Genomic DNA, 26,902 nt, shown 5'->3' on the forward strand with positions numbered 1-26,902 from the left:
TGGTTTTATATATCTGTTAAGGTGGATTTGGGCATGTTCTTTTATTGCATGCAGAAGGGAATTTAGAGAAATGTCATAGTTTTCAATCACTAATTCATGTTCTGAATCATACATAAAAGTTAAAGTATAGTAGGCAATTTTATTTTAGTCAAGAAAAAGTTGTACCCATTCACTGGTATCAAACAAAAGTGGGGCTTTTCAAATACCTCAAATGACAAATCACCTCCTCCCTTTAGTTCATTTAAATGTTCATATTTTTACTCAGTTGATTAGTAGTAAAAAAAACTCTGTGGTATTTAATATTAAATTACTTTATGTGAAACTATTGAGTTGGTGATTGACCTCATTTACAACTAAGTCCTAAGGCACTAGACGCAACATATAGCACTTTAATTTTAGTATTTGGAGCATATATGCCGGGAGGCTAGGGTAAAAGTAGCAAGTCACTTCACTTTTGAGTGACCGTTGTTGGCTGCCCAGAATCCCAACATCTCAATTTTGCTGAGCATGCTATAATTAATAGAGAATATACAGAAACCTGGAGATTTTCACAGATTTTGAGTCCCTTGTAAATATCCTGTTCTGCATATACTCAGATGCTGCAGAAGCCAGAAAGGAATTATAAATGAGTAAAGCATATCCTTTGTCATGAGCTGCACAGCACATGAATGGCAGTCTTTAAAAAAAGGCAGCTGTCGGGGCGCCTGGGTGGCTTAGTTGGTGTCTGCATTCAGCTCAGGTCATGATCCCGGGGTCCTGGGATCGAACCCCACATTGGGCGCCTTGCTCAGTGGGGAGCCTGCTTCTCCCTCTCCCTGCCACTCCCCCTGCTTGTGTTTGTTTTCTTTCTCTCTGTGTCATATAAATAAATAAAATCTTTTTTTAAAAAATTAATAAAAAGGGCAGCTGTGAAAAATGTACCTGTAGCTGATTACTGGCAACAGAAGTAAAGGAAGGGGGCAGTAAAAGGATATGGGCTGTTATTGCTACATCATTTCATTTTTAAAAAACTTTTTATTGTAAAATAAAAATAAAACACAGATACTGAAAATGTTATAAAACAAAGGATGGCATAATGAGTTTTTATAAGGCAGAGACCCTTATAACCACCACCAAAATCAGAGAATAGAAATGTTCCCAGTCACCCCTGAAACCCCTCCATGCTTTTCATCCCAGGCTCAACACCCTTCTTTCCCTGAAAGTAACTACTCTCCTAAATTTTATAGTAATTACTTCCTTGCATTTCTAGTGTACATTCCCTAGACACTGTAATCTTGTCCATTTTTTAAAAATTTGATATTTCTCTTTTAATCTATAGGTCTCCAAAATGTTCTTTTCTTTTCAGTCTGTCTGTTGAAGTCCCAGAGCCATTTGACCTGCAGTCTGAGTGTTGTTGAGTACACACTCGTGGTGCAATCCAACAGATTTCTCTTTCTATCTCCTAAAAATTGACTGCAATCCTGAAAATTGACTGCTAGGTCCAGAGGCTTGAAGATTCATTTACCATTACTCCTTTTTAAAAATATTTTGTTAGAGAAACTGGAATTCCAAATTTTATGAGACATTTCCCATTATTTTAAATGATTGAACTAAGTCATATTCCTTTGAGACACTGTACTGGTCAAATAAAGTAGTTTGCAACCTCTGACTAAAAGAAAACCCTACTGGAAAAGATCTGTTTCCTCAATGTGCATTTTTAAATTTGTATATATTTTTCTTACTGTAAATATATAATATTTCATCATTGTTAATAATTTAAACATTATAGAAATTTATGTTGTGAATCCCCATAACCATCCACTTCCCACTCTGGTTCAAATACACATTAGAAATAGTTACTTTTAGTAATTTGATGTATAGTTCAGATATACAGACATTTTCTATGTATATAAATGAACTTTAAAAAAAATGGGATTCTACTATTTTGTAACTTCTTTTATCATTTTGGTACTATATCTTTCCATGTCAGCTGTTTATGTATCTGTTTTTGTTTGTTTTTAAGTTTCCTCCTTATGCCACTAATGAAATTGGCAAAGTCACTGGTGTGAATAGAAGAGAACTTGGGCATGGTGAGTACAAATCTATAAACTTTCTTGTATTCTTATGGGGACTTAGTACATTTATGCTTATTATTTTCTATTCTAATTTAGGTGCTCTTGCTGAGAGAGCTTTGTATCCTGTTATCCCCAAGGATTTTCCTTTCACAATAAGAGTAACATCTGAAGTCCTAGAGTCAAATGGTAGGATATTAAAATAAATTTTTCCTCTAGTCAAAAGACCAGAATTCCCTGTTATATTCTTAACTTTCCATAACTAATGTTACATTATGCTTATTACCACAGTGCCCAAGTCCATGACAAAAGAAAAATGTGTTTAATCATATACTATCTAAATCTCTGTTCGTAGCTAATGAGATATTTTGAAAGCAATATAAAACAAATATTTCTCTTTATGTATCTTTTATAACAGATCCAATTGGGGTTATTTGTTTATTTTTAGAAACCATAGAGCAAGGCCAGCTTCAAGAGAGAAAGAGCCAAAAGAGAGTGACACATTAGGCAGGGGACACCTATCAGGTATCACAGATATAAGTAGACAGCACAGAGAGAGAGGCTGGACTAAAAGATCAAATTTAGGGACACCTACGTGGCTCAGTCAGTTAAGCACCTGTCTTTGGCTCAAGTCATGATCCCAGGGTCCTGAGATCGTGTCCCGCATTGGGCTCCTTGCTCAGTGGGGAGCCTGCTTCTCCCTCTGCCTGCCACGCCCCCTGCTTATGTTCTCTTTCTCTCTCTCTCTCAAAATCTTTTAAAAATATATTTTAAAAGATCAAATAGAAATTAAAATTAAGTATCTAGGTCAAGGCAAGGTATGGCCATTAGAGACAGAAAGGTCACAGAGATGGTCACAGATACTTAAAAACAACAACAACAACAAAAATCCTCTGAATTTAAACTAGAGACTTTCTGTTCTCTAAAGGGTGTGACTAGGCTATAACTTAGGGTCCAGTGAGAGAGCCAGAGCCTGTATCTTTAACTACCTTCTGATTAAGCAACAAAAGAGGCATGGTGGTTTTTCTGGGAGGTTTCTTAGAATCTGTAGCACTGCTGTCCAATAGAACTTTATGTGATGATGGAATTTATCTCTGTGCTATGCAGTTTTTGAGGGACTGAATTTATTTCAATTAATTTAAATTTAGTAGCTACATGTACCTAATGACTATCATACTGGACTGTGTAGTCCTATAGTTTGTGGTTTAACAGAGCTTGCCTTAATTGCTTTTAAAAAGAAGAATACTGAATATTTATAAGGAAATAACCAATAGTAATAGTTTTCTACATTTAAAAAATCAGTATATTAAAAAGCAAGTATTTTTTGTTTCTATAGGATCATCTTCAATGGCATCTGCATGTGGTGGAAGTTTAGCATTAATGGACGCAGGTAAAGTTATGTGTCAAAACTACTAATGCTTTATCTGTATTTGATTAGTATAAAATACAAGATCTCTTTAAAATTGGATTTTGGTAAGACCTGGAGAAGTCAGATTACAGATTACCAAACCAGGCCAGAGCAAGATAGTTACAAAGTACAGCTTCAACTATACAGATAATTACTAGAATTCTTATCTTTGGCAAAAGGGAGAACACTAAAATTATTTACTTACCTTGGTAATCAGTGGGCTTTCTCACCTTCTAAAAGGTAAAGAGCTCTGCAGTTGATTCCATTCACCAACAAAGTTTGGACCAGCAAGAATAAGTATTTAGGACCTGTAAAGGAAAGTAACCATGTAATCTTCCAGTCAATTTGCAAGGCATGAGAAGAACAATACCACCCACAGAGGATACACAGAATTCTAGGAAGAAAGACTGTAAGAGGTTCAGTATAATATCTCAGTTTGAAACACCAAAAGGGAACACCAACGATGCTGTTCAAGAAGAAAAAGGAACCTAAAGATACTCAAGAGGCTACAAGGAGCTCCCTCTAAGTTCACACATTTATAGTACAGAAAAACAGAAAGATAGGATACTATAACCAAGGATGAGATAAAAGAATCATGGAAATATATATTAACACTGTCTAGAAAGATGAAAACTTAAGCCAAAGCAAAAAAACCCTAAAGGTACTTTTCTAGTTGTGTTCAGTGCCAGAAAAACATAAGCTGGTATTTAAGGTTGCTGGTAAAATACTTTTTCTGTTTTCACCTTCATGCATTCATTCAACCAATCTTTACTAGATGCCACCCCTCTTCCAAGCATTGACCTAAGCCCTTGGGACACAGTGATGAACGAAACAAAGTCCCTGTCCTGGTGGAGCTTGCATTCAGTCAGTCTTACATTTTCACATTGGAAAACACAACATATTCTCAAAAAGGTGAACTGAAAGATAAAATAAAAAGAGATCATAAGAGAGTCTTTAGCTGCTTTAAATGAATTCAGATCTTTTGGTCTAGACAAAAACCCAACCTAAGTAAAGATGAGAACTTCAGGATGAGATAACTGACCAATGTTGGCAGTATTTGAAAAATCAGAAACTAGTATACTAAGGACACAAAAAGTTCTTAATTTTGAAAGAAAGTAAGGTATTTTCTGTAAAGCATAACCTAGTGAACTTGACAGTGACCCTTGATAAAACTCTTAAATAGGTAATATTAAAAAAAAAAGGTTTATAAGTATTTTTAGGAAGGAGGGGGCCGTGAAGAGAAGGGACCAGAAGGGACTCATTTGAAATAAATCCTGTCGTAAAATAATGTTCCACTTTGGAAAACATTACCAGATTTGGTGCTGGGAGGGGGGTTGCCGCCTATGCCATATATCTAGAGTCAGCTTGGCAGCTCATGATTTTTCTGTAAATGATACAGAAATTGAGATGGATGATAGATGCACCTTCATAACTGGTTGAAGCATGAGTAGAGGAAACAAGCAAATCTGATCAGTAGGATGGTTTGGTCGAGTGGAATGCCTGAGGATGTTTCCTTCTAAATCCTGTCAATGGTTTTATTATTGAATTGACTTAGAACACTGGCCTGCTGATAAAAAGGATACTGCTAAAAAAGAATGGGTGACTGATATGTTAAATGACAATTTTGATCTCTAAAAAAATGTCAATAAGATAAAAAATAAGAAGCCAAATAGAAAAAAGTTGAATTTGACAAGAATGAATGTCAAGTCCTGTGGGAAAAGCCAACAAAGGTGTGCAGTTCAACTCAAATACATGAGTGCTTATCATTCCTCACATCAGGCACTGTCTTGCTTCAGGGATACAAATGGTACCCATTTTCTGAAAAGTTTACAGGTGTGAAAAACATACTAATAGATCAAGAAGATAAATTCAGATAGGTAACATAAATATGTACAATATGGATGAAGAATTAGGTTGAAGGCAATTAGCTCCATAGAGACAGCAACATTTCATCTGGTTCTAAAGGTTGAGTAGTTGATCTGTCATTAGGAGCAGGGCCCATATTTCATGTGAAAACAACATGGGCAAAGTTATGAAGCAGTATGGTGTGTTTCTGAAATGTATTTGAAAAAACTAAGTAATAAATTGGGACCAGATTTTAAAGGTCATTGTTACGTTAAGGACCTATTTTGAACTTAAAGCTAATATTTCACAACTCAGTATTCTATGACTAGTATTCCTGCTGGATGTTGATTATTGTATACCATGAGAAAAAAATCATTCTGTTCTAAAGTACATTTGAGCAGGATTAAGCAGGTTTATTTAATAGGAGTTAAATAAACTTTAATATGCTAATGTGAATTCTGAATCTCTAGGAACAGGATATGCACTATTTCCCAAATGATTTTGACCAAAGAACATGTATAAAATTTCCTGATAGCATGGGGCGCCTGGGTGGCTCAGTCATTAAGCATCTGCCTTCGGCTCAGGTCATGGTCCCAGGATCCTGGGATCGAGCCCCACATCGGGCTCCCTGCTTGGCGGGGAGCCTGCTTCTCCCTCTCTCCCTCTGCTTGTGTTCCCTCTCTCGCTGTGTCTCTCTCTGTCAAATAAATAAATAAAATCTTTAAAAATAAATAAATAAAATTTCCTGAAAGCAGATAATGGGGAACTCAGGAGAATTTTATGTAGAGGAATAGTGTGATTTGAATCTGATTTTTCTTTTTGGTAATTTTTTCAGCTTAGGTGATAGACCTAGAGGATGAAGTGGGAGAGAATGAAAACTGAGGGGAGAGACTAAAATTGGGGAAACCAGACAGGGAGAATGTTGTCAGAGCAAGAAATAATGCGGACTTGGACTAAAGGAGTAGCAATGAATGTTACAGTATTTAGGGGAAAGGACAGCTTTATAAAAAAATTTAAAGGACAAACTATCAGATCTTTGTAACTTCATATAGGAAATGAGGAAAGAAGTGTTGATTCTGGCATGAGTGTCTTAGTTGCATTCAACCAAGATAAGAAAGGCAAGACAAAAAGGACTTATTGGGTGTGATTACATTTTGAATATATGTACATACATATAAGGTGCTTTGGGGACATTTAACTGGAAATGTCCAATAGGCAAATTGGCTGTACAGATCTAGGGCTTATTAGAAAAGAGAAACAGGCAGGAGAGAGAGGTTTTTAGGTCATCAACATTATAGGTTATGGTTAAAAACCATGAGCATAAGTGAGATTGCTTAGAGAATATGAAATGAGATCCCCGCCACACTCCTTTGTAACAGATAAGTTCCAAGTGATAAAACCTTAAATGTTTTGTAAAAAATTGAAACATGGAAGATTTTATCAAAATATTAGGAAAAATCTTTCTTTTTTTGTTTTTATTTGCAAAATCCAGGAACCGTGATTTCATATAATTTTAAAATTCTGTACAGGAAAATAAATCACAATAAACAAAGTCAACTGACTAGGAAATAATATATTTCCTTTAATATTCTGTATTTGTATTTAACAAAGATGTACTGTCCATATTGAAAGAGCTTTTATAAATCATTAAGAAAAAGACTAGCAAACAAGTAGGGAAATGGTTGAAGGCCATGAACAGGCAATTCACAGAAAAAGAAATATAAGGGGTGCCTGGGTAGCTCAGGTGGTTAAGTGTCCAACTCTTGATCTCAGCTTGGGTCTTAATCTCAGGGTTGTGAGTTCAAGCCCCGCATTGGGCTCCACACTGGGCATGGAGCCTAAATAAATAAATAAATAAAATAAACAGTATGTAAACATTTAAAAAAGTTTAATCTCACTTATAAAAAATCAAATTAAAAACAATAAGCTACCATTTTTACCCTTTATGTAACAAAGGTCAAAAGGTTTGACAGGAATTAACAAGAAAGTAGAACAGGAGGCACCCTCAAATACTGCTGGTAAAAATATAAAATGCTACGCTGTGGAAGGCAGTTTGACAGATTTATAGTAAATGTAAACCCACACACCCTTTTACTCAGTAATCCCACTTCTATTATGTGACTTATAAATAAATCCATTCAGGGAGTACTAAGCAGCCATTCAAAAGAATAAGGTGGGAACTTTGTGTGGCATTATGTGTCAATATCCAAGGTATGCTATTAAGTGAAAAAACGCAAGGTGCAGAATAGTGAGTGCATTCACTATGCTTCCATAAGTAAAGAAAATAAAAGCTTACACTTCGATTCATATTTGGGCACAAATTTTCTGAGAGGATACACACACAAAAAAACCTACTGATGGTTTTCATGGAAAGGTGAGCTGAGGGGTTTAGGCTGGAAGGATTTACCAATAACATGGTTACTTTTCTAAAAAAAGAAGATAAATATACCAAAAGTAAAAAGACAAATGGATTCCATTAAGAGTTAAGTTTGCTACTTTTATAGAAGTTTTTGTGAGAACAGTGATTACCTGTTTAGAATTGTTTTAAGGGGCTTTTGTCATGTGCTTAAGAAGAAATGAGGTAGATAGAAGACCCTTCCAGCTTAGTTCTGATGATGTCAAATTTAAAACACCACTTAAAATAAATATTAACAGAATGATAAATATGTGTGTTAGGCTGATGTACACATTACATACAAGCTCTTTTTCTCAATTACAGGTGTTCCAATTTCATCTGCTGTCGCAGGTGTGGCAATTGGATTGGTCACCAAAAACAGTCCTGACAAGGGTGAAATAGATTATCGTTTACTGACAGATATTCTGGTAAGTATATCCATGTTTTCAAATATTCAGTGATGAAGATGATGATGCACATTTTATAAGCATTGGATGCTTAGAAGAATAACATTTGAGAAACGGTGGTCCTTGTTCTTACTTTCCTCCTCTGCAACTAGCCTTGGATTTTATAGGATGTGAGTTAAAATATATATATGACGGTATAAATATCCGTAACGGCTTACTTCAGGGTGATCATAAATGAATCCCTGTGCATTTTTGGGGGGGCAACATGATCTTAAAGTGATTTTATGATGAAACACTTCTAACTTAAAAAGCCACAAATTAGAAGCAGTAGTTAATGTAGAAGATACTTTTTTGTATTTAGTCTTAGAGGACATGGTTTACTTCTACAGCTGTTTTTCAAAATTCCTCTATAGTGACTGGGTGAATTTTTTATTTAAAACTATATCATTTCTGGGGCGCCTAGGTGGCTGCCTTCAACTCAGGTCATGATCCCAGGGTCCTGGGATCAAGCCCCGCATTGGGCTCCCTGCTTGGCGGGAAGCCTGCTTCTCCCTCTCCCACTCCCCCTGCTTGTGTTCCTGCCCTTGCTATCTCTCTCTTTCTGTCAAATAAATAAATAAAATCTTAAAAAAAAAAAAAAACACTATATCATTTCTTAAATTCCTTCAGGGAATTGAAGATTACAATGGTGACATGGATTTCAAAATAGCCGGCACCAATAAGGGAATAACTGCATTACAGGTATTTTAAAACCTATTTTGTTTCACTTTTATAATATTTAAATAATGAATCAATATTTATATAATTTTTTGACTTTTCCACATTAGGCTGATATTAAATTACCTGGAATACCAATAAAAATTGTAATGGAGGCCATTCAACAAGCCTCAGGTAAGTTAAGCCAGTGTGCCTGATTCTCTTTCCATCATTGTTCATGGCAACTATAATTCCCATTAGGCATATTAAAAATGGGCTTATTATAAAATACTGCTTTAGAAAATGAAATTTCATGTAAAAACCTTTATGAGAGACCAGAGAAAATTCAATTTTTACAAGTTAAGTGACTAAGATAAGATTTATGGAGAAAGGGGACTATAAGTAGAATTGTAAAGGTAATTAGGATATGAAGAGCTTTGATTACTAAGTTAAAGAATTTGGATTTTACTCTATAAAAACTAAGAATACTGCTCTATCTTATCACATTTATTTTATATACAGTTGACCTTTGAACAATGTGTGTTCAAACTGCATGGGTCCACTTATACATAGATTGTTTTTATTAAAGAGTTGGCAACAAAAGCATTTATTTACAACAGCAAGTCATTTATTTACTACTGCCCATCCCACCAGACCAACTAAAGGCAGCTGGCACAAGAGGTCATGCCCGCTGCACTGAGTATCCTAAGAGGCCTGCTGAGGCAATTAGCAGCCCCTGGGGGTTGGGGGGGGCGGCCATGACTGGGCAGGGCTGCAGATCGCCCAGTGTACTGAGAAGGTGGTCCCATTGAGCATCCAGGGCTGGCCAGCAGAAGACTGGGCTGAAGTGGAAAAACAAGCCCAGAGGGCAGGGACAGCACTGTATAGGACATCCCTGCACTAAGTCCTCTGTGCCTGTGGGATTAGGAGGGGACTCACTCCCCACCAGGGCACCTTGGCCTCGAGGCCTCCTGGAGACCAGCATACTCACATGTGGCCATAGGTGCCAGTGTATGGCCATGGGCCAGTGGTACATGTCCAGGCAGATGAAGCAGCTATACTATGCCTCCACGCAACTGTTGCAGCCTGCAGGCCACCCAGGGGTTGCCACTGCTGAGCCTAAGCCACCAGGCTGTGGAACTTTGCCATCCCAAGGCCAGCCCCCTATCCCATGCCTATGCACAAATGTTTTTCAATAAATATACATACAGTACTGTAAATATATCTTCTGTTCCTTATGGTTTTCTTAACATTTTCTTTTCTCTAGTTTACTTTATTGTAAGAATATAGAGTATAATAGATACAACAAACAAAATGTGTTACTTAACTGTTTTTTTCCATGGGTAAGGCTTCCAGTCAATAAGTAGGCTATTAGTTAAGTTTTGGGGAATCAAAAGTTTTACACGAATTTTTGATGCAGGGGTAGACATCCCTAATCTCTAGTTGTTCAAGGGTCAACTGTAGTTATAATTTTTATGTTTTTATCTCTTATAGTGGCAAAGAAGGAGATACTACAGATTATGAACAAAACCATTTCAAAACCTCGAGCATCTAGAAAAGAAAATGGACCTGTTGTAGGTAATGGAATAAAGTTATTATTTATTCTGTGATAAGGTAAACATTAATATATGAAAGTATATTATTATATTTAAATTTCCTTTAACTTCATACACAAAACGAAAATATTTTACTACACTTGATCTTAGCCAAAAGGCCGAGAAGCGATACAAAACGAAAATATTTTAACTATTTCTATAGTTAAAATATTTTAAATTTAGGGAGATACTTTTAGGCATGAGTACTTTCAGAAACTTTAGTCAAGTAACTATTTTTCTATTTCCCATGAAATATTTTTACATGTGTCTATGCCAAAAAAAATCTTGACTGATCAAGATATGTTTTAGGTTCATATATGTATTTGAATTATTTACAATTTTGTCTGTACTGCATTTCAGAAACTATTCAGGTTCCATTATCAAAACGGGCAAAATTTGTTGGACCGGGTGGATATCATTTAAAAAAGCTTCAGGCTGAAACAGGTAAGAGTTGTATAAAGTTTGGGGGTTTTATTTTTTTGGGGGGAGGGAGGGGGAAAGGCGGAGGGGGGAGAGAGAATCTTAAACAGCCTCCATGTCCATCATGGACCCCAACTCGAGGGCTCGATCTCACAACCCTGAGATCATGACCTGAGCCGAAATCAACAGTCAGACACTTAACCAACTGAGCCACCCAAGCACCCCAAGTTTGAGGGTTTTAATGGTAGGCTACATAAGTTGCCATTTCATCTCTATTGTGTTCAAAAAATATGTTTGAGATATGCAAGAACAAGAGAAAAGAATATAACACTGACATGTCTTTACTCTAAGTTTTCTGTATGCCTCTTAATAAATCAACATTCATTCTTAACCTAGGATGACCTAGAATTCATCAATTCATCAAATGGTTTGTGACATTTTAAAATTGAACATTTAGAAAAATGTTTAGTTTTTCACTTTAGAGGACTTTGCTGTCATTTTCTATTCTGCTATTTTTCACTTAGTCTTATTTAGACTCTTTTATTTAAAGAGTGTAGAAATAGTATGCAATCTTTGAGTTACCTAGTACTTACCAGCTTTGAGGTTATTGAAGGAAGGTGAGAAGCAGAGTTGTCTTAGCCAGCTCTTTAGATTGAGAAACTGACATGATTTTGTCCCTCATCCATCTGTTCACCACTCTAGAGTAAGAAAGAAAAAAAGGTGAGGAAAAGGTTCTAGTATAGTTTCTACTTACAATTAAGAGAGCAAAACCAAACGCTGCAAAATTAGGACTTAAATATGCGTTCTCCTACCAAACTGTGAGCTCCAAGAACACAAAGACAGTGACTCACTGTTGTTTCCCCAGGGCCTAGTACAATGTCAGATACATAGCAGGTGTGCAATGTGTATTTCTTGGTGAGTGAATCCCTTCATTCCTAAAGCAATGAATAAATATAACACAACCCTGCCCAGCTACTTACAGGTCAGTCCCCTGCTCTCACATCTACTTTCTGAAACTAGACTCGGCTAGAGTGAGCAAGTTAACTTTAATATGTTAAATTATCTTTTTAAAAGGAGTAACTGTTAGTCAGGTGGATGAAGAAACATTTTCTGTATTTGCACCAACACCAAGTGCTATGCATGAAGCAAGAGACTTCATTACTGAAATCTGTAAAGATGATGTAAGTATAGATCTTATAATACTTTTTTCTACATTTTGTTGCTGTTTATTCATCTTATGGCTTATTTTGCACTTACAGCAAGAGCAGCAGCTAGAATTTGGAGCAGTGTATACCGCCACAATAACTGAAATCAGGTAATATCAACTAATATGCCATGCTGTTTTTTTGTAAGATTTATATTACAAGCACATGTTAACTTCACATTTGCATTATGTACTTTGAAAGTGTAAGGTATTTAGATTTTATGTCAATTACCTACCATAAAATCATTAATTATTTTTAAGGTATAATTTATTTTCTATACCAGTTTGTTGATTTTCAATAACATGATTCTGTGATTATAATTATATTAATAGATTCATCTAAATAAATGTTTTCTTGAACCAAATTTACCACCATTTAAATTTTCCCAATAAACAGTAAAACAGGCCGAAAATAGACCTAGCAGTATTTCCTTTTTCTTTCTTTTTCTGATAGTTTCTGGTTGGTTTGTTTTAAAGATAGTACTACTTAATGGCTAAGGAGCACATTTTTTTTATTTTATTATGTTATGTTAATCACTGTACACTACATCATTAGTTTTTGATGTTCCATGATTCATTGTTTGTGTATAAACACCCAGTGCTCCATTCAAGACATGCCCTCACATTTTTTTAAATGTCAGTTTCAACCTCAAAGCATTTTTTGTCAGCTAAAAAGATCGATTTTGGGGGATGAGAAAATGCCCCCCCCTTTATTAAAGATTTTATTTATTTATTTGAGAGAGAGGTAGCGAGAGAAAGCACAAGTGGCGAGGAGAGGGAGAAGCAGGCTCCCTGCAAACAAGGAGCCCAATGCGCGGCTCAATCCCAGGACCCGGAGATCATGACCTGAGCCAAAGGCAGACGCTTAATGGACTGAGGCACCCAGGGGCCCTTGAAAATCCCTCTTTTAAGGAAAGAAATACATATATGTATCGATGTAGCCTGAGTGTTCAAAGCTATTTGAAATGAATAACAAAAGGGCGCCTGGGTGGCTCAGTCCTGGAGTCCCAGGATCGAGTCCCACATCGGGCTCCCTGCTCAGCAGGGAGTCTGCTTCTCCCTCTGGCCCTCCCCCTCTCATGTGCTCTCTCTCTCTCTCTCTCAAATAAATAAATAAAATCTTTAACAACAAAAAAAAAGAAATGAATAACAAAAGCCAATGGAATAATTTGTTTAATATCACAGGTGACAAACGAAGAAATTGGATGGCTTATTTTAGTAGATGAGTGAAAAAAAGACAAATTTTTTAATGAAATAAATATTTTATCCAACCCCCTTCCTTAAATCATTATTTAATAGGCTGATGATTAATCTACACTACTTTAAAATATTTAATGTTGCTATCCCTCTACTCCCTGCTTGTGCTCTCTTGTTATCTCTGTCGCTTTCTCTCTCTCTAATAAAAATTTTTTAAAAAAATAAAAATTTAATGTCATTTCAAAATGTTTGGAGAAACACTATGAAGAGAAATATAGAAGAATATATAGTCTAAAAGCTTGTCACTACACAATTTTCCTTTATCTCTTCTCTGTCCTTTCATTCACAAGTATTTAAATACTGGGTGTAGGGGTGCCCGGGTGGCTCAGAACATGCCTTCAGCTCAGGTCGTGACCTGGGATCGAGCCCCAAGTCGGGCTCCCTGCTCTTCAGGGTAGTCTACTTCTCCCTCTCCCTCCCCCTGCTCATGCTCTCTCTCTCACTCTCTCTCAAATAAATAAAATCTTTTTAAAAAAATTTAAATACAGGGTGTATGTTCAATTGAAAAAATAAGTATCTCTTTTAGATAATCGTTTTTACAATTTTGTATGCGTGTTTACTTTGTTCTCCAATGAATACATAATCAGTTTGATTATCAGTAGATACACAGATACTGTTTTAATCAGGCTTATTTCCTTTTCAGAGACACTGGAGTAATGGTTAAACTATATCCAAATATGACTGCAGTACTACTTCATAACACACAACTTGATCAACGAAAGGTAAAAAAAATAACTTATTTTTAAAACTGCCTTAAAATCATCATAGTGAAATTACCTGGGTTGATGAGGATTGTGCACTTTGTCCACTACTAGCCTAAATATAGAAAACTGAAAATGACAGCGATGTTGCTGACAAAAGTTTTGTACACTGTTTAACACAGGTATTTGTTTGTACTTGTATGATGGAATAGAAACACTCGAGTTAACACATCTATAGTTAACATATAACAGTTACTTTTTAAAAATACCTACCTATAGCCCTGTCTTCCCAATTTTCTTGGCCAACCAAGCATAGCAAGATAAAACTAAAAATATGAAACTATTCAAGAAAACTATAGGTGCAAAGGATAATAGGAATGTTTGGTTTACCAAATATTGAAATATAAAGCTATAGAGAATGAAACAGTATATTACTGACCTAGAATTAGACAATATGCAACAGAAAATAGAGACAGAAATCATCCAGTTATATACATGGGAATATAATACATACTAAAAGTTGCATTTTCACTCTGAAGAAACAAAGATGACTCAATACATTGTATTGGAATAGCTGGTTTTCATGAAGCAGAATGTCTACTCTTTTTATTTAAAAAGATTTATTTATTTTAGAGAAAGAGCACAACTGCATGAGTAAGGGGAGGGGCAGAGGGAGAGAGAGAGAGAATCTCAAACAGACTTCCCTGCTGAGTGCAGAGTCCCACACAGGGCTGGCTCTCACAACCCTGAGATCATGAACTGAGCCGAAATCAAGAGTCAGATGCTTAGCTGTCTGAGCCACCCAGCTGCCCCTGACGTCATTTTTAAAAAGTATATGGCAAAATTACAATAAAGTTGAAAGGCAAGTAGCAACTTGGGAAAAGATGTATATAACATATGAGAGAGGCTTCATATGCACAGGGTTTATATGGATCAGTAAGAAAGGTCAATATCAACAGCAATTTTTTTTAATTAAAGATTTATTTATTATTATTTTTTTAATTTTAGAGAGCATGGGCGAGCAGGGTGGGTAACAGAGGGAGAGGGAGGGAATCTCCAGTAGACTCCACACTGAGAGCAGAGCCCAACTCAGGGCTTGATCTCACGACCCTGGGATCATGGCCTGAGCTGAAATCAAGAGTCAGATGCTTAACCCACCGAGTCTCCCAGGCACCCCAACAGCAATTTTTTTATATGCAAATAAAACTAAGTTATCATTTTACAACTTTCAGAGAGTTGAAAATTACCAATGTGAGTAAAAATATGAAGGAAAAAATGGTAAATGTGTGTGAGTACCTTTGGCCCTACAAGTTCTACATTAGGACTTTGTTCTGAGAGGATAATTTGAGTAAATGAATACATAATTGTTGCAACACTGCAGTTACCTACAGAAAGGTTGAAAAAAAATAGTACACTGAACCCACATATACCTTACATCTAGATTCAGTAATTATTAACATTTGCAATACTGGAATTTAAGGGGCGCAGGTAGCTCAGTCAGTTAAGCATCTGCCTTCAGCTAAGGTCATGATCTCAGGTCTGGGATTGAGCCCTGATTGGGCTCTGTGGACCACAGTGAGTCTGCTTCTCCCTCTCCCTCTCCCTCTGTGCCCTACATTCACTCCCCCCCTCCCCAGTAAATAAAATCTTCAAAAAAATATATTAGAATTTAAAATGAATTAAATGACCATCTTTGGGGAACAGTTAAACAAATTATATAGTTTGAACATTCAACTGTACTGTTTCATTTATTGATATAAAAGGATGTCAACATATTATTGAATGAAAAATCAACATATTAGAAAACAAGCTCAGTAAGGTCCATTTTTACAAATGCAGTATGTACTAAGTAGACATTTGAAGGGACACTTGTTAGAGTATCAGCAGCAGGTATCTAAAAAGTAGAGAGGTTTGGATGATTTTTGCTCTCATTTGAATACGTATTATTTTAAGCCTCTATAATCAACAGATTTTATAATCAGAAAAAACAATAAAACTTTCCACTTAAAAAATGTGTACTACTATGGATATTAAGAAATTATGCACAACAACTAAGAGATGAACATGTTCTCTTTCAGATTAAACATCCCACCGCCCTCGGATTAGAAGTTGGCCAAGAAATTCAGGTACTTGTATTCAACTTTTTAGCCTTAAAGTTGTAAACTGTACTCGAAGTTCCAATTATTTTTTTTTTTTAAGATTTTATTTATTTGACAGAGACACACACAATGAGAGAGGGAACACAAGCAGGGGGAGTGGGAGAGGGAGAAGCGGGCTCCCCGCTGAGCAGGGAGCCAGATGCGGGGCTCTATCCCAGGAACCTGGGATCATGACCTGAGCTGAAGGCAGACGCTTAACGACTGAGCCACCCAGGCACCCCTCAATTATTTTTTTTTTTTTCAAAAAGCTAAAAGAATCAAATCAGCATCTGTGATTTGTATTATTTATGTGCTGTGCTTTTTTAATTTTGTTTGCTTCTAAACAGACTAAGGATTTAAGTTGCAATTCTTTCCCTTAGGGAGCTTGCAGTTTAGTTAGAACAGTAGCCCCTCTTCAGAGCTTTTAAAAATACATGAAGTCAGTAATAGCTATGCAGTGATTTGCAGACAGGACAGGAGAACTCTGAAAATGTGACTCTGTTAAAGGCCTTGAATGTCATGTTTGAGTTGAGACTTTAATTGGTTCTATACTGCTTACAGCTAAAAATTTTTGAGCTTGATGAAAGCCATGTTGTTTGTCCTTTTTTATAGTTTTTTATGAGTGGATAAAGGAAGTCACTGCCAGTCTGGTGTGGTTTGGTTTGGTTTGGCCATACCACATTTTGTTCCAGCTATACCTATTACCCATGAACTGAGTAACCAAGGCTTCTAGTTTATTCCCAATCTGTAGTCCCATTGTTCAAGTAGCCTCTAGGGAAGATTAAGAACTAAGACCTAGTATCTGTATAAGGTTGTGCTTTTACATCAGAAGGGACTTAAAAACTGCCACATTTTCCCAGACTTGTGGTGTCTAAAGTCAAGCCAAATAATTCCCAGTGTGATAGTCCTTTGAGGAATAGTGTGAATGACCTAACCATCATCCTATATAGTTTATAGTACCCTTAGGCTCAGAAAGCTCTTGTCTAGAATCATACGCCATGGCTTTCACTGTTCTTCCAGTATAGGGACCTGGCCTAGGATGAAATAAGAAGGCATAGTTGAGTCTAACAGAAGGTTATAATAGGGCATCTAAATACCCGTCTCTTTTCTTATAAGAGCTATTTAACCAAATTATATTTATTACCATATACCTCTACTTAGCACTAAGCTATGCTTTCAGCAAAGTAAAATCATTAATCATTGTTTTGTTATGCACCATATAAATTTAAATATCTAATTTGGATGTTGATCACTGTACTACAACTGTAAAAGTAAATTGGCTTCTTTAATACAGGTGAAATACTTTGGACGTGATCCAGCTGATGGAAGAATGAGGCTTTCTCGTAAAGTGCTACAATCTCCAGCTACAACGGTTGTCAAAACTCTAAATGACAGAAATAGCATTGTAATGGGAGAATCTATTTCACAGTCATCACATAATTCCACCCAGTGATTTTTTTTTTTAAAAAGAATTCTAGAGTGATATTCTATAGAGCAAAATTTCAGTAGTATCTTCTAATGTGTAGATTTATATATAGTATAAATATATTCTAATGATTTGTATTAAAGTGCACATTTTATGTGGTCTATTTTTTTATTTCAAGAGCTACCTATATTCTCTTATTTACATTATAAATCAATAAATATTATTAAAACTAAACCATTTATACATCTTTAAAAAGATTGCCCTTTAGTTCCTATAATTCTGAAATTGCTTAAAACCTTAGAATAGATCACATTTGCTACTAGATATCTCTTCCTACCTATCTTCTTTTTCTTCTTTGTATATAGTAGTGACAGTTTACTCTTAGTCATCTAATGGCTCACCTCTGCACAAGAGCTATATTTGGCTACATCTGTTTCACAAACTGGAACTTGCCATATTCAAAGCTAGTTTCTTTAGTACAGTTAATGGATATAAGTTGAAGGAGCTAATTTGATCTGCTTTTAATGATATAACACCTTTCAAATTGGTCACAAAACCATAAATGTAGTGGAATAAATATTATAAATGGGATCCTAATTCAAATGAGGGAGTACATTTTTCAAATTTAGAAAATATATTTATTTAGAAAACACAAAAAAGTCATTTACTCATCAAATAGAGCTAGGTCATTTTTTGAGTATATGTTGCAAATGTATGGATGTTCTTGGTATAAAGGATGGAAAAATCGTGGTTTTCAGTTAATGTTTGACACAGTCCTATATAGAGGCTGTTAACATAGTTATTAGTAATTGCTATAAGATGTTCATTTTAATGATTTCATATGTTACATAATTCCACAAAAAAGTAAATGGCTTACGGAAGTCCTAATTTAGTCCTAATTTAGAATATGCAATCCTGGAGGAAAAGCAAGATGGCAGAGGAGTAGGAGACCTAAATTTCATCTGGTCCCAGAAATTCAGCTAGATAGGGATCAAACCATTCTGAACACCTACGAACTCAACAGGAGATCAAAGAAAATACCAGCAACTCTCTAAACAGAAAAGCAACCACTTTTTGGAAGGTAGGATGTGAGAAGTGAATCCGAGGTGATATCCAAGAAGAGAGACAGCAGGGGGAGGGAGCCTCCATCAGCCACTACCAGCAAGTGATACAGCAGCGGAGCACAAAATCGGAAATTTTAGAAGTCGGCTCCGCTGAGGATGACACTCCAGTGGTTAAGCCAGGGGTGGACCACACTGGGACAGTGTGGTCTCAGGACCCTTGGAGTCACACAAAGACCAGGGGTGCCTGAGGGTGGCAGAGCTCCCAAGTATCGGAGTGGGGAAGCCGGCTGCAAAGACAGAGTCAAGGAGTGGGCTCTCAGCTCGGAGTTGCCATAAACTATGATCTGCAGCACAGTCGGGCCAATTCTTCTCCAGCAGGGACCCAACAAGCGGCAGATCGGGGAGACTCCCCTTCTTCCCCCAGGAGGAGCGGCGCATAAACACACCGCAGGAATCTGCTGGGTTTGGAGACTGCAAACGGGGTCATGTGCCAGAGATAGAAATGCTCAGTCACAGGCCAGGTAAGCACAGAGTGTGGCCGGAGACCGGGGAGATGGGAGTGACTGACTGCTTTTCTCTGGGGGCTCACTGAGGAGTGGGGCCCCAAGTTCTCGGTTCCTCCAGGACAGAGATAGGGAGGCCGCCATTTCCACTCTCATCCTCCAAAGCTGTAGGGAAAGCTTGCAAGGAACAAAAGCTCCTGAGAGCAAACCCGAGCAGATTACTTAGCCCAGCCCCCGCAAGGGCGGTGCAATTCCGCCTCCAGCAAAGACATCTGAGAACCACTGCAATAGGCCCTTCCCCCAGAAGATCAGCAAGAACAGCCAGCCAAGACCAAATTTATTGATCAATGAGAAAGGCAGAACGCCAGCGCTAGGGAAATACAGCACATAGAATTAATGGCTTTTTTTCCCGATTCTTTAGTCTTTCATAGTTAATTTTTTGAATTTTTTTTTTGAATTTTTCTTTTTCCCCTTTTCAACCAACATCTTATCAATCCCTTTTTAAAAATCTTTTTTATTTTTTATTTTTAGAGTCATATTCTATCCCTTCATAGTACTTAACCTTATTTTTGGTATATATATATATATAAGTTGTTCTCTCTTTAAAATTTTGGGATACAGTTTCTTCTAACAGACCAAAATATACCCTAAATCTCTAGTGTATGGCTTTGTTCTAGTCTCCTGCCTGATCACTTTCTCTCCCTCCCCCCTTTTTTTTAATTTCTTTCTTTTTTCAACCAACTTCTTATCAATTCCTTTTATAAAATCTTTTATAATTTTCATCTTTACAGTCATATTCCATCCCTTCACCGTATTTACCCTTATTTTTGTACATATATGAACTTTTCTTTCTTTAAAATTTTGGGAGGCAGTTCCTTCTAACAGACCAAAATATGCCCAAAATCTAGTGTGTGCCACTGATCTATTCACCAGCCTGATTATATTTGATCATATTCTTTTTTTTAATCTTTTTCTTTTTTTTCTTTTTTTTTCCTTCCCTTTCTTTTCCCCCGATTTCAGGTCTTTTCTAATTTGTTTAGTGCATATTTTTCTGGGGTCGTTGTTACCCTGTTAGCATTTTGTTCTCTTATTCATCTATTCTCCTCTGGACAAAATGAAAAGACAGAAAAAAATCACCTCAAAAAACAAAAAAACAAGAGGCAGTAATGACTGCCAGGGACCTAATCAATATGGACATTACTAAGATGTCAGAAGTAGAGTTCAGAATGATGATTATAAAGATACTTACTAGGCTTGAAAAAAGCATGGAAGATATTAGAGAAACGCTTTCTGGAGAAATAAAAACTAAAATCTAACCAGTCGAAATCAAAAATGCTATTAATGAGTTGCAATAAAAAATGGAGGCTCTAACTGCTACGATAAATGAGGCAGAAGAAAGAATTAGTGACATAGAAGACCAAATGATGGAGAATAAAGAAGCTGAGAAAAAGATAAACAACTACTGGATCACAAGGGCAGAATTCGAGAGATAAGTGATACCATAAGACGAAACAATATTAGAATAATTGGGATCCCAGAAGAAGAGGAAAGAGAGGGACAGAAGGTATATTGGAGCAAATTATAGCACAGAACTTCCCATATTTGGGGAAGGAAACAGGCATCAAAATCCAGGAGGCACAGAGAACCCCTCTCAAAATCAATACAAATAGGTCAACACCCCAACATCTAATAGTAAAATTTACGAGTCTCAGACACAAAGAGAAAATCCTGAAACCAGCTTGGGAGAAGAGATCTGTAACCTACAATGGTAGAAACATTAGATTGGCAACAGACCTATCCACAGAGACCTGGCAGGCCAGAAAGGACTGGCAGGATATATTCAGAGCACTAAATGAGAAAAATATGTAGCCAAGAATACCATATCCAGCTAGGCTGTCATTGAAAATAGAAGGAGAGATAAAAAGCTTCCAGGACAAACAAAAACTAAAGGAATTTGCAAACACAAAACCAGTCCTACAAGAAATACTGAAAGGGGTCCTCTAAGCAAAGAGAGAGTCTAAAAGTAACATAGACCAGAAAAGAACAGACAATATACAGTTAACAGTCACCTTACAGGCAATACAATGGCACTAAATTCCTATCTTTCAATAGTTACCCTGAATGTAAATGGGCTAAATGCCCCAATCAAAAGACACAGGCTATCAGATTGGATTAAAAAACAAGACCCATCGATATGCTGTCTGCAAGAGACTCATTTTAGACCCAAAGACACCCCCAGATTGAAAGTGAGGGGGTGGAAAACCATTTACCATGCTAATGGACACCAAAAGAAAGCTGGGGTGGCAATCCTTATATCAGACAAATTAGATTTTAAGCCAAAGACTATAATAAGAGATGAGGAAGGACACTATATCTTGCTTAAAGAGTCTATCCAACAAGACGATCTAACAATTGTAAATATCTATGCCCCTAACATGGGAGCAGCCAATTATATAAGCCAATTAATAACAAAAGCAAAGAAACACATTGACAACAATACAATAATAGTGGGGGATTTTAACAACCCCCTCACTGAAATGGACAGATCATCTAAGCAAAAGATCAACAAGGAAATAAAGACTTTAAATGACACACTGGACCAAATGGACTTCACAGATATATTCAGAACATTCCATCCCAAAGCAACAGAATACACATTCTTCTCTAGTGCCCATGGAACATTCTCCAGCATAGATCACCTCCTAGGTCACAAATCAAGTCTCAACTGGTACCAAAAGATTGGGATCTTTCCCTGCCTATATTAGACCACAACGCTTTGAAACTAGAACTCAATCACAAGAGGAAAGTCGGAAAGAACTCAAATACAGGGAGGCTAAAGAGCATCCTACTAGAGAATGAATGGGTCAACCAAGAAATTAAAGAAGAATTAAAAAAATTCATGGAAACAAGTGAGAATGAAAACACAACTGTTCAAAATCTTTGGGATGCAGCAAAGGCAGTCCTAAGAGGAAAGTATATAGCAATACAAGCCTTTCTCAAGAAACAAGAAAGGTCTCAAGTACACAACCTAACCCTACACCTAAAGGAGCTGGAGAAAGAACAGCAAATAAAGCCTAAACCCAGCAGGAGAAGAGAAATAATAAAGATCAGGGTAGAAATCAATGAAATAGAAACCCAAAGAACAGTAGAACAGATCAACAAAACCAGGAGCTGGTTCTTTGAAAAAATTAATAAGATTGACAAACCCCTGGCCAGACTTGACCCAAAAAAATAAAATCATGAATGAAAGAGAGATCACAACCAACACCAAAGAAATACAAACAATTATAAGAACATATTATGAGCAACTATATGTCAGCAAATAAGACAGTCTGGAAGAAATGGATGCATTCCTAGAGATGTATCAACTACCAAAACTGAACCAAGAAGAAACAAAACCTGAACAGACCTATAACCACTAAGGAAACTGAAGCAGTCATCAAAAATCTCCCAACAAACAAGAACCCAGGGCCAGATTGCTTCCCAGGGGAATTCTACCACACATTTAAAGAATTCATACCTATTCTGAAATTGTTCCAAAAAATAGAAATGGAAGGTAAAACTTACAAACTTGTTTTATGAGGCCACCATTACCTTGATCCCAAAACCAGACAAAGACCCCATCAAAAAGGAGAATTACAGACCAATATCCCTGATGAACATGGATGCAAAAATTCTCACCAAAATACTAGCCAGTAGGATCCAACAGTCCATTAAAAGGATTATTCACCACGACCAAGTGGGATTTATTCCTGGGCTGCAAGGTTGGTTCAACATCCGCAAATCAATCAGTGTGATACAATACATTAATAAAAGAAAGAACAAGAACCATATGATCCTCTCAATAGATGCAGAAAAAGTATTTGACAAAGTACAGCATCCTTTCTTGATCAAAACTCTTCAGAGCATAGGGATAGAGGGTACATACCTCAATATCATAAAAGCCATCTATGAAAAACCCACAGTGAATATCATTCTCAACGGGGAAAAACTGAGAGCTTTCCCCCTAAGGTCAGGAACATGGCAGGGATGTCCACTATCACCACTGCTATTCAACATAGTACTAGAAGTCCTAGCCACAGCAATCAGACAACAAAAAAGAATAAAAGGCATTCGAATCGGCAAAGAAGAAGTCAAACTCTCACTCTTTGCAGATGATATACTTTACGTGGAAAACTCAAAAGACTCCACCCCAAAACTGCTAGAACTCATACAGGAATTCAGTCAAGTGGCAGGATATAAAATCAATGCACAGAAATCAGTGCCATTCCAATACATCAACAACAAGACAGAAGAAAGGGAAATTAAGGAGTCAATCCCGTTTACAACTGCACCCAAAACCATAAGGTACCTAGGAATAAATTTAACCAAAGAGGCAAAGGATCTGTACTCAGAAAACTATAAAATACTCATGAAAGAAATTGAGGAAGACACAAAGAAATGGAAAAACATTCCATGCTTACGGATTGGAAGAACAAATATTGTGAAGATGTCAATGCTACCTAGAGCAATCTACATATTTAATGCAATCCCTATCAAAATACCATCAACTTTTTTCAAAGAAATGGAACAAATAATCCTAAAATTTGTATGGAACCAGAAAAGACCCTCAATAGCCAGAGGAATGTTGAAAAAGAAAAGCTGGTGGCATCACAATGCCGGACTTCAAGCCCTATTACAAAGCTGTCATCATCAAGACAGTATGGTACTGGCACATAAACAGACACACAGATCAATGGAACAGAATAGAGAGCCCAGAAATGGACCCTCAACTCTATGGTCAACTAATCTTTGACAAAGCAGGAAAGAATGTCCAATGGAAAAAAGACAGTCTCTTCAACAAATGGTGTGGGGAAAATTGGACAGCCACGTGCAGAAGAATGAAACTGGACCATTTCTTTACACCACACACAAAAAATAGACTCCAAATGGTTGAAAGACCTAAATGTGAGACAGGAGTCCATTAAAATCCTAAAGAAGAACACAGGCAGCAACCTCTTCGACCTCAGCCGCAGCAACTTCTTCCTAGAAACATCGCCAAAGGCAAGGGAAGCAAGGGCAAAAATGAACTATTGGGACTTCATCAAGATAAAAAGCTTTTGCAAAGCAAACAGTCAACAAAACCAAAAGACAACCGACAGAATGGGAGAAGATATTTGCAAATGACATATCAGATAAAGGGCTAGTATCCAAAATCTATAAAGAACTTATCAAACTCAACATCCAAAGAACAAATAATCCAATCAAGAAATGGGCAGAAGACATCCAAATGGCCAACAGACACATGAAAAAGCGCTCAACATTGCTTGGCATCAGGGAAATCCAAATCAAAACCTCAATGAGATACCACCTCACACACCAGTAAGAACGGCTAAAATTAACAAGTCAGGAAACAACAGATGTTGGCAGGGATGCCGAGAAAGGGGAACCCTCCTACACTGTTGGTGGGAATGCAAGCTGGTGCAGCCACTCTGGAAAATAGTATGGAGGTTCCTCAAAAAGTTGAAAATAGAGCTACCCTATGACCCAGCATTTTCACTACTGGGTATTTACCCCCAAAGATACAAATGTAGGGATCCAAAGGGGTATGTGCACCCTGATGTTTATAGCAGCAATGTCCACAATAGCCAAACTATGGTGGGGGGTGGGAGGGATGTGGTGGCTGAGTGATAGATTTTGGGGAGGGTCTGTGCTACTGTGAGTGCTGTGAATTGTGTAAGACTGTTGAATCACAGACCTGTACCTCTGAAACAAATAATACATTATACATTAAAAAAAGAAGAAGAAGAAGAAGAAGAAGAAGATAGTAGGAAGGGCAAAATGAAGGGGGAATTCGGAGGGGGAGACGAACCATGAGAGACTATGGACTCTGAGAAACAAACTGAGGGTTCTAGAGGGGAGGGGGGTGAGGGGATGGGTTAGCCTGGTGATGGGTATTAAAGAGGGCATGTATTGAATGGAGCAATGGGTGTTACACGCAAACAATGAATCATTGAACACTACAAAAAAAAAAAAAAAAAAAGCTTTGGGGTTAAGCATTTTCCTACTCAGGGGTTCTCTAGGAAAAGTATGTCAAGTAATAGCACAAACTATATAGTACTCAAAATATCTGTATGGTCATATGTGGACTAAAAATTTCCATCTTTGTTTACAAAAAAAAAAGAATATGCAATCCTTTTATAAATCTGCAAAATATTTGTATATTCATGACTCATAAATAGCTCATAAATACTAAAAATTTAGTTGGTGAAATATTTTTTTAAATATGTATATTTTATATATAGTGTGTAAAATAGTATGGTAGGCACATTTTCTGAAATACTGAAGATTAATTGAAAATGACATTAAATATAAACTACATGCTTTGTACATTTGATTTTTCTTTAATAGTGACAAAAATCTTTCTTTCTCACTTGCCTTCTGTTTAAGACATAAGCTTGGGGCGCCTGGGTGGCTCAGTAGATTAAGTGTCCAACCCTTGATCTCAGGGTCGTGAGTTCAAGCCCTGCATTGGGTTCCCCACTGGGCATGGAGCCTAGTTTAAAAAAAAAAAAGAGTAAGCTTTAATTATAGCATTTCAAAATTGTAATTTTTTTAAGTTTTCTCTTTTCTTAAAGGGACTCCCAACTACTACTGGGAGAAAAATGAAGCTAGTTCTTAAATTCTAGAGACCAGTGGTTCCACAAAATGACAGTATAGCCCACTAATCACAAACCACCAAAAAGATTCCATTTCCACTTAAACCAAGATCTCACACTTTATGTCTGAACTTATATTTTTGTCTTCATTCAAATCTTGGTAGTTTTCCCTACTCTCCATGAAGTTACTTCTAAAAGTGCAGTTATATGCTAAAAACACTATAATGACTAAAATTGAAGTGCCCATCTTTGGTAGTTAGTGCAATGCGGGTACTTACAAGACCCTTCCCTTCATATTCTTTGTTACTGACACTCCCCTGCCCATACATTACAGTTTTTATGCAATAATTTTTTCATCTCTTACAGAATATTTTATATTTGTAGATCGAAGATAGTAGGGTAAATATCAGCATCTTTCTTAGTTCAAGTCTGCCAAGCATAGTATTCATTAATTCAACACTATGTTCCAGACACTATAAAGTGTGCAAGGAATGCATTGGTAAACAAAACATCAAGTTCCAAAGTTCACATTCTAGTGGATGGAAACTAACAGTAAAGTATATAGCATGTCAGGTGGTAGTAGGTTTTTTAAAGAAAAACAACTGGGTAAAGGGATAAAATGATCAAGAAAAGGTACTATTTTAGATAAAATGATCCAGAATGGCCTAAGTAGGTAACATTTGAGCAAACACCTGAATGAAGTGGAGGAAGATGTGCAGCTATTCTGGAAGGAGAATTCCAAATGAAGGCACTAACAACTTCATATTCAGCTGGTATTTTATGTTTAGAATGGAGCAGCCTTTTCATTTTATAAACCAATTTAACAGTCTTCTACTCCGTAACCCTGTGCTTTTTCTTCACCAGAATTAGCAAATTTTATTAAAGAATACAAGTCAAGAGAAGGCTTGTACAGGTGATATTTTCAAAGCACTTAATCAGGCAAGAATATGCTTGGTTACTTGCAAAAAGAAGGTAGACAATGATGTTATCAACAGGCTTTTATAAAATTCTAGGCTCATGAGTTGAGACCAGGGTGTTAGGCAGTGTAATGGAAAAGTGAGAATATGTCCTGATATCAAGGGGCACAAACCAACATAAGCTAAAGCGATTGTGGGGGTGGGTAGGGATGCTCACAGGGCCATGAATTTATTTCA

At 36.7% G+C, this 26,902-nt stretch overlaps 1 protein-coding gene, 1 long non-coding RNA gene and 1 pseudogene across 6 annotated transcripts in view; 1 reads left to right on the top strand and 2 right to left on the bottom strand.

Moving 5' to 3' along the window:
* PNPT1 (polyribonucleotide nucleotidyltransferase 1) overlaps positions 1-17,701 on the top strand; it is a 45,182-nt gene extending 27,481 nt beyond the window's left edge. For 3 of the 4 annotated variants that reach the window (XM_035001517.1, XM_035001519.1, XM_035001520.1), the window contains 12 exons: positions 2,003-2,069; positions 2,151-2,240; positions 3,388-3,441; positions 8,024-8,127; positions 8,776-8,847; positions 8,934-8,997; positions 10,297-10,380; positions 10,758-10,841; positions 11,892-12,132; positions 13,922-14,000; positions 16,058-16,105; positions 17,412-17,701. In XM_035001517.1, the coding sequence (XP_034857408.1) occupies positions 2,003-2,069; positions 2,151-2,240; positions 3,388-3,441; positions 8,024-8,127; positions 8,776-8,847; positions 8,934-8,997; positions 10,297-10,380; positions 10,758-10,841; positions 11,892-12,132; positions 13,922-14,000; positions 16,058-16,105; positions 17,412-17,570 (1,146 nt within the window). In that variant the 3' untranslated portion in view covers positions 17,571-17,701. The remainder of the gene's footprint in view (positions 1-2,002; positions 2,070-2,150; positions 2,241-3,387; positions 3,442-8,023; positions 8,128-8,775; positions 8,848-8,933; positions 8,998-10,296; positions 10,381-10,757; positions 10,842-11,891; positions 12,133-13,921; positions 14,001-16,057; positions 16,106-17,411) is intronic. The other variant, XM_035001518.1, reaches the window with a different exon arrangement.
* The window catches only part of LOC118008110, a 98,920-nt gene that overhangs the window by 63,057 nt on the left and 8,961 nt on the right, over positions 1-26,902 (bottom strand). For both annotated transcript variants that reach the window (XR_004678579.1, XR_004678580.1), the window contains exons 2-3: positions 11,411-11,515; positions 3,665-3,767 (exon numbers count right to left, since the gene is read on the bottom strand). This is a non-coding gene — a long non-coding RNA (uncharacterized LOC118008110). The remainder of the gene's footprint in view (positions 1-3,664; positions 3,768-11,410; positions 11,516-26,902) is intronic.
* On the bottom strand, positions 10,432-10,528 carry LOC118008357 (annotated as a pseudogene).

Source organism: Mirounga leonina, unplaced genomic scaffold (assembly GCF_011800145.1).
Source record: "Mirounga leonina isolate KUSES-001 unplaced genomic scaffold, KU_Mleo_1.0 Mir_125, whole genome shotgun sequence".
Lineage (NCBI taxonomy): Eukaryota > Metazoa > Chordata > Mammalia > Carnivora > Phocidae > Mirounga > Mirounga leonina.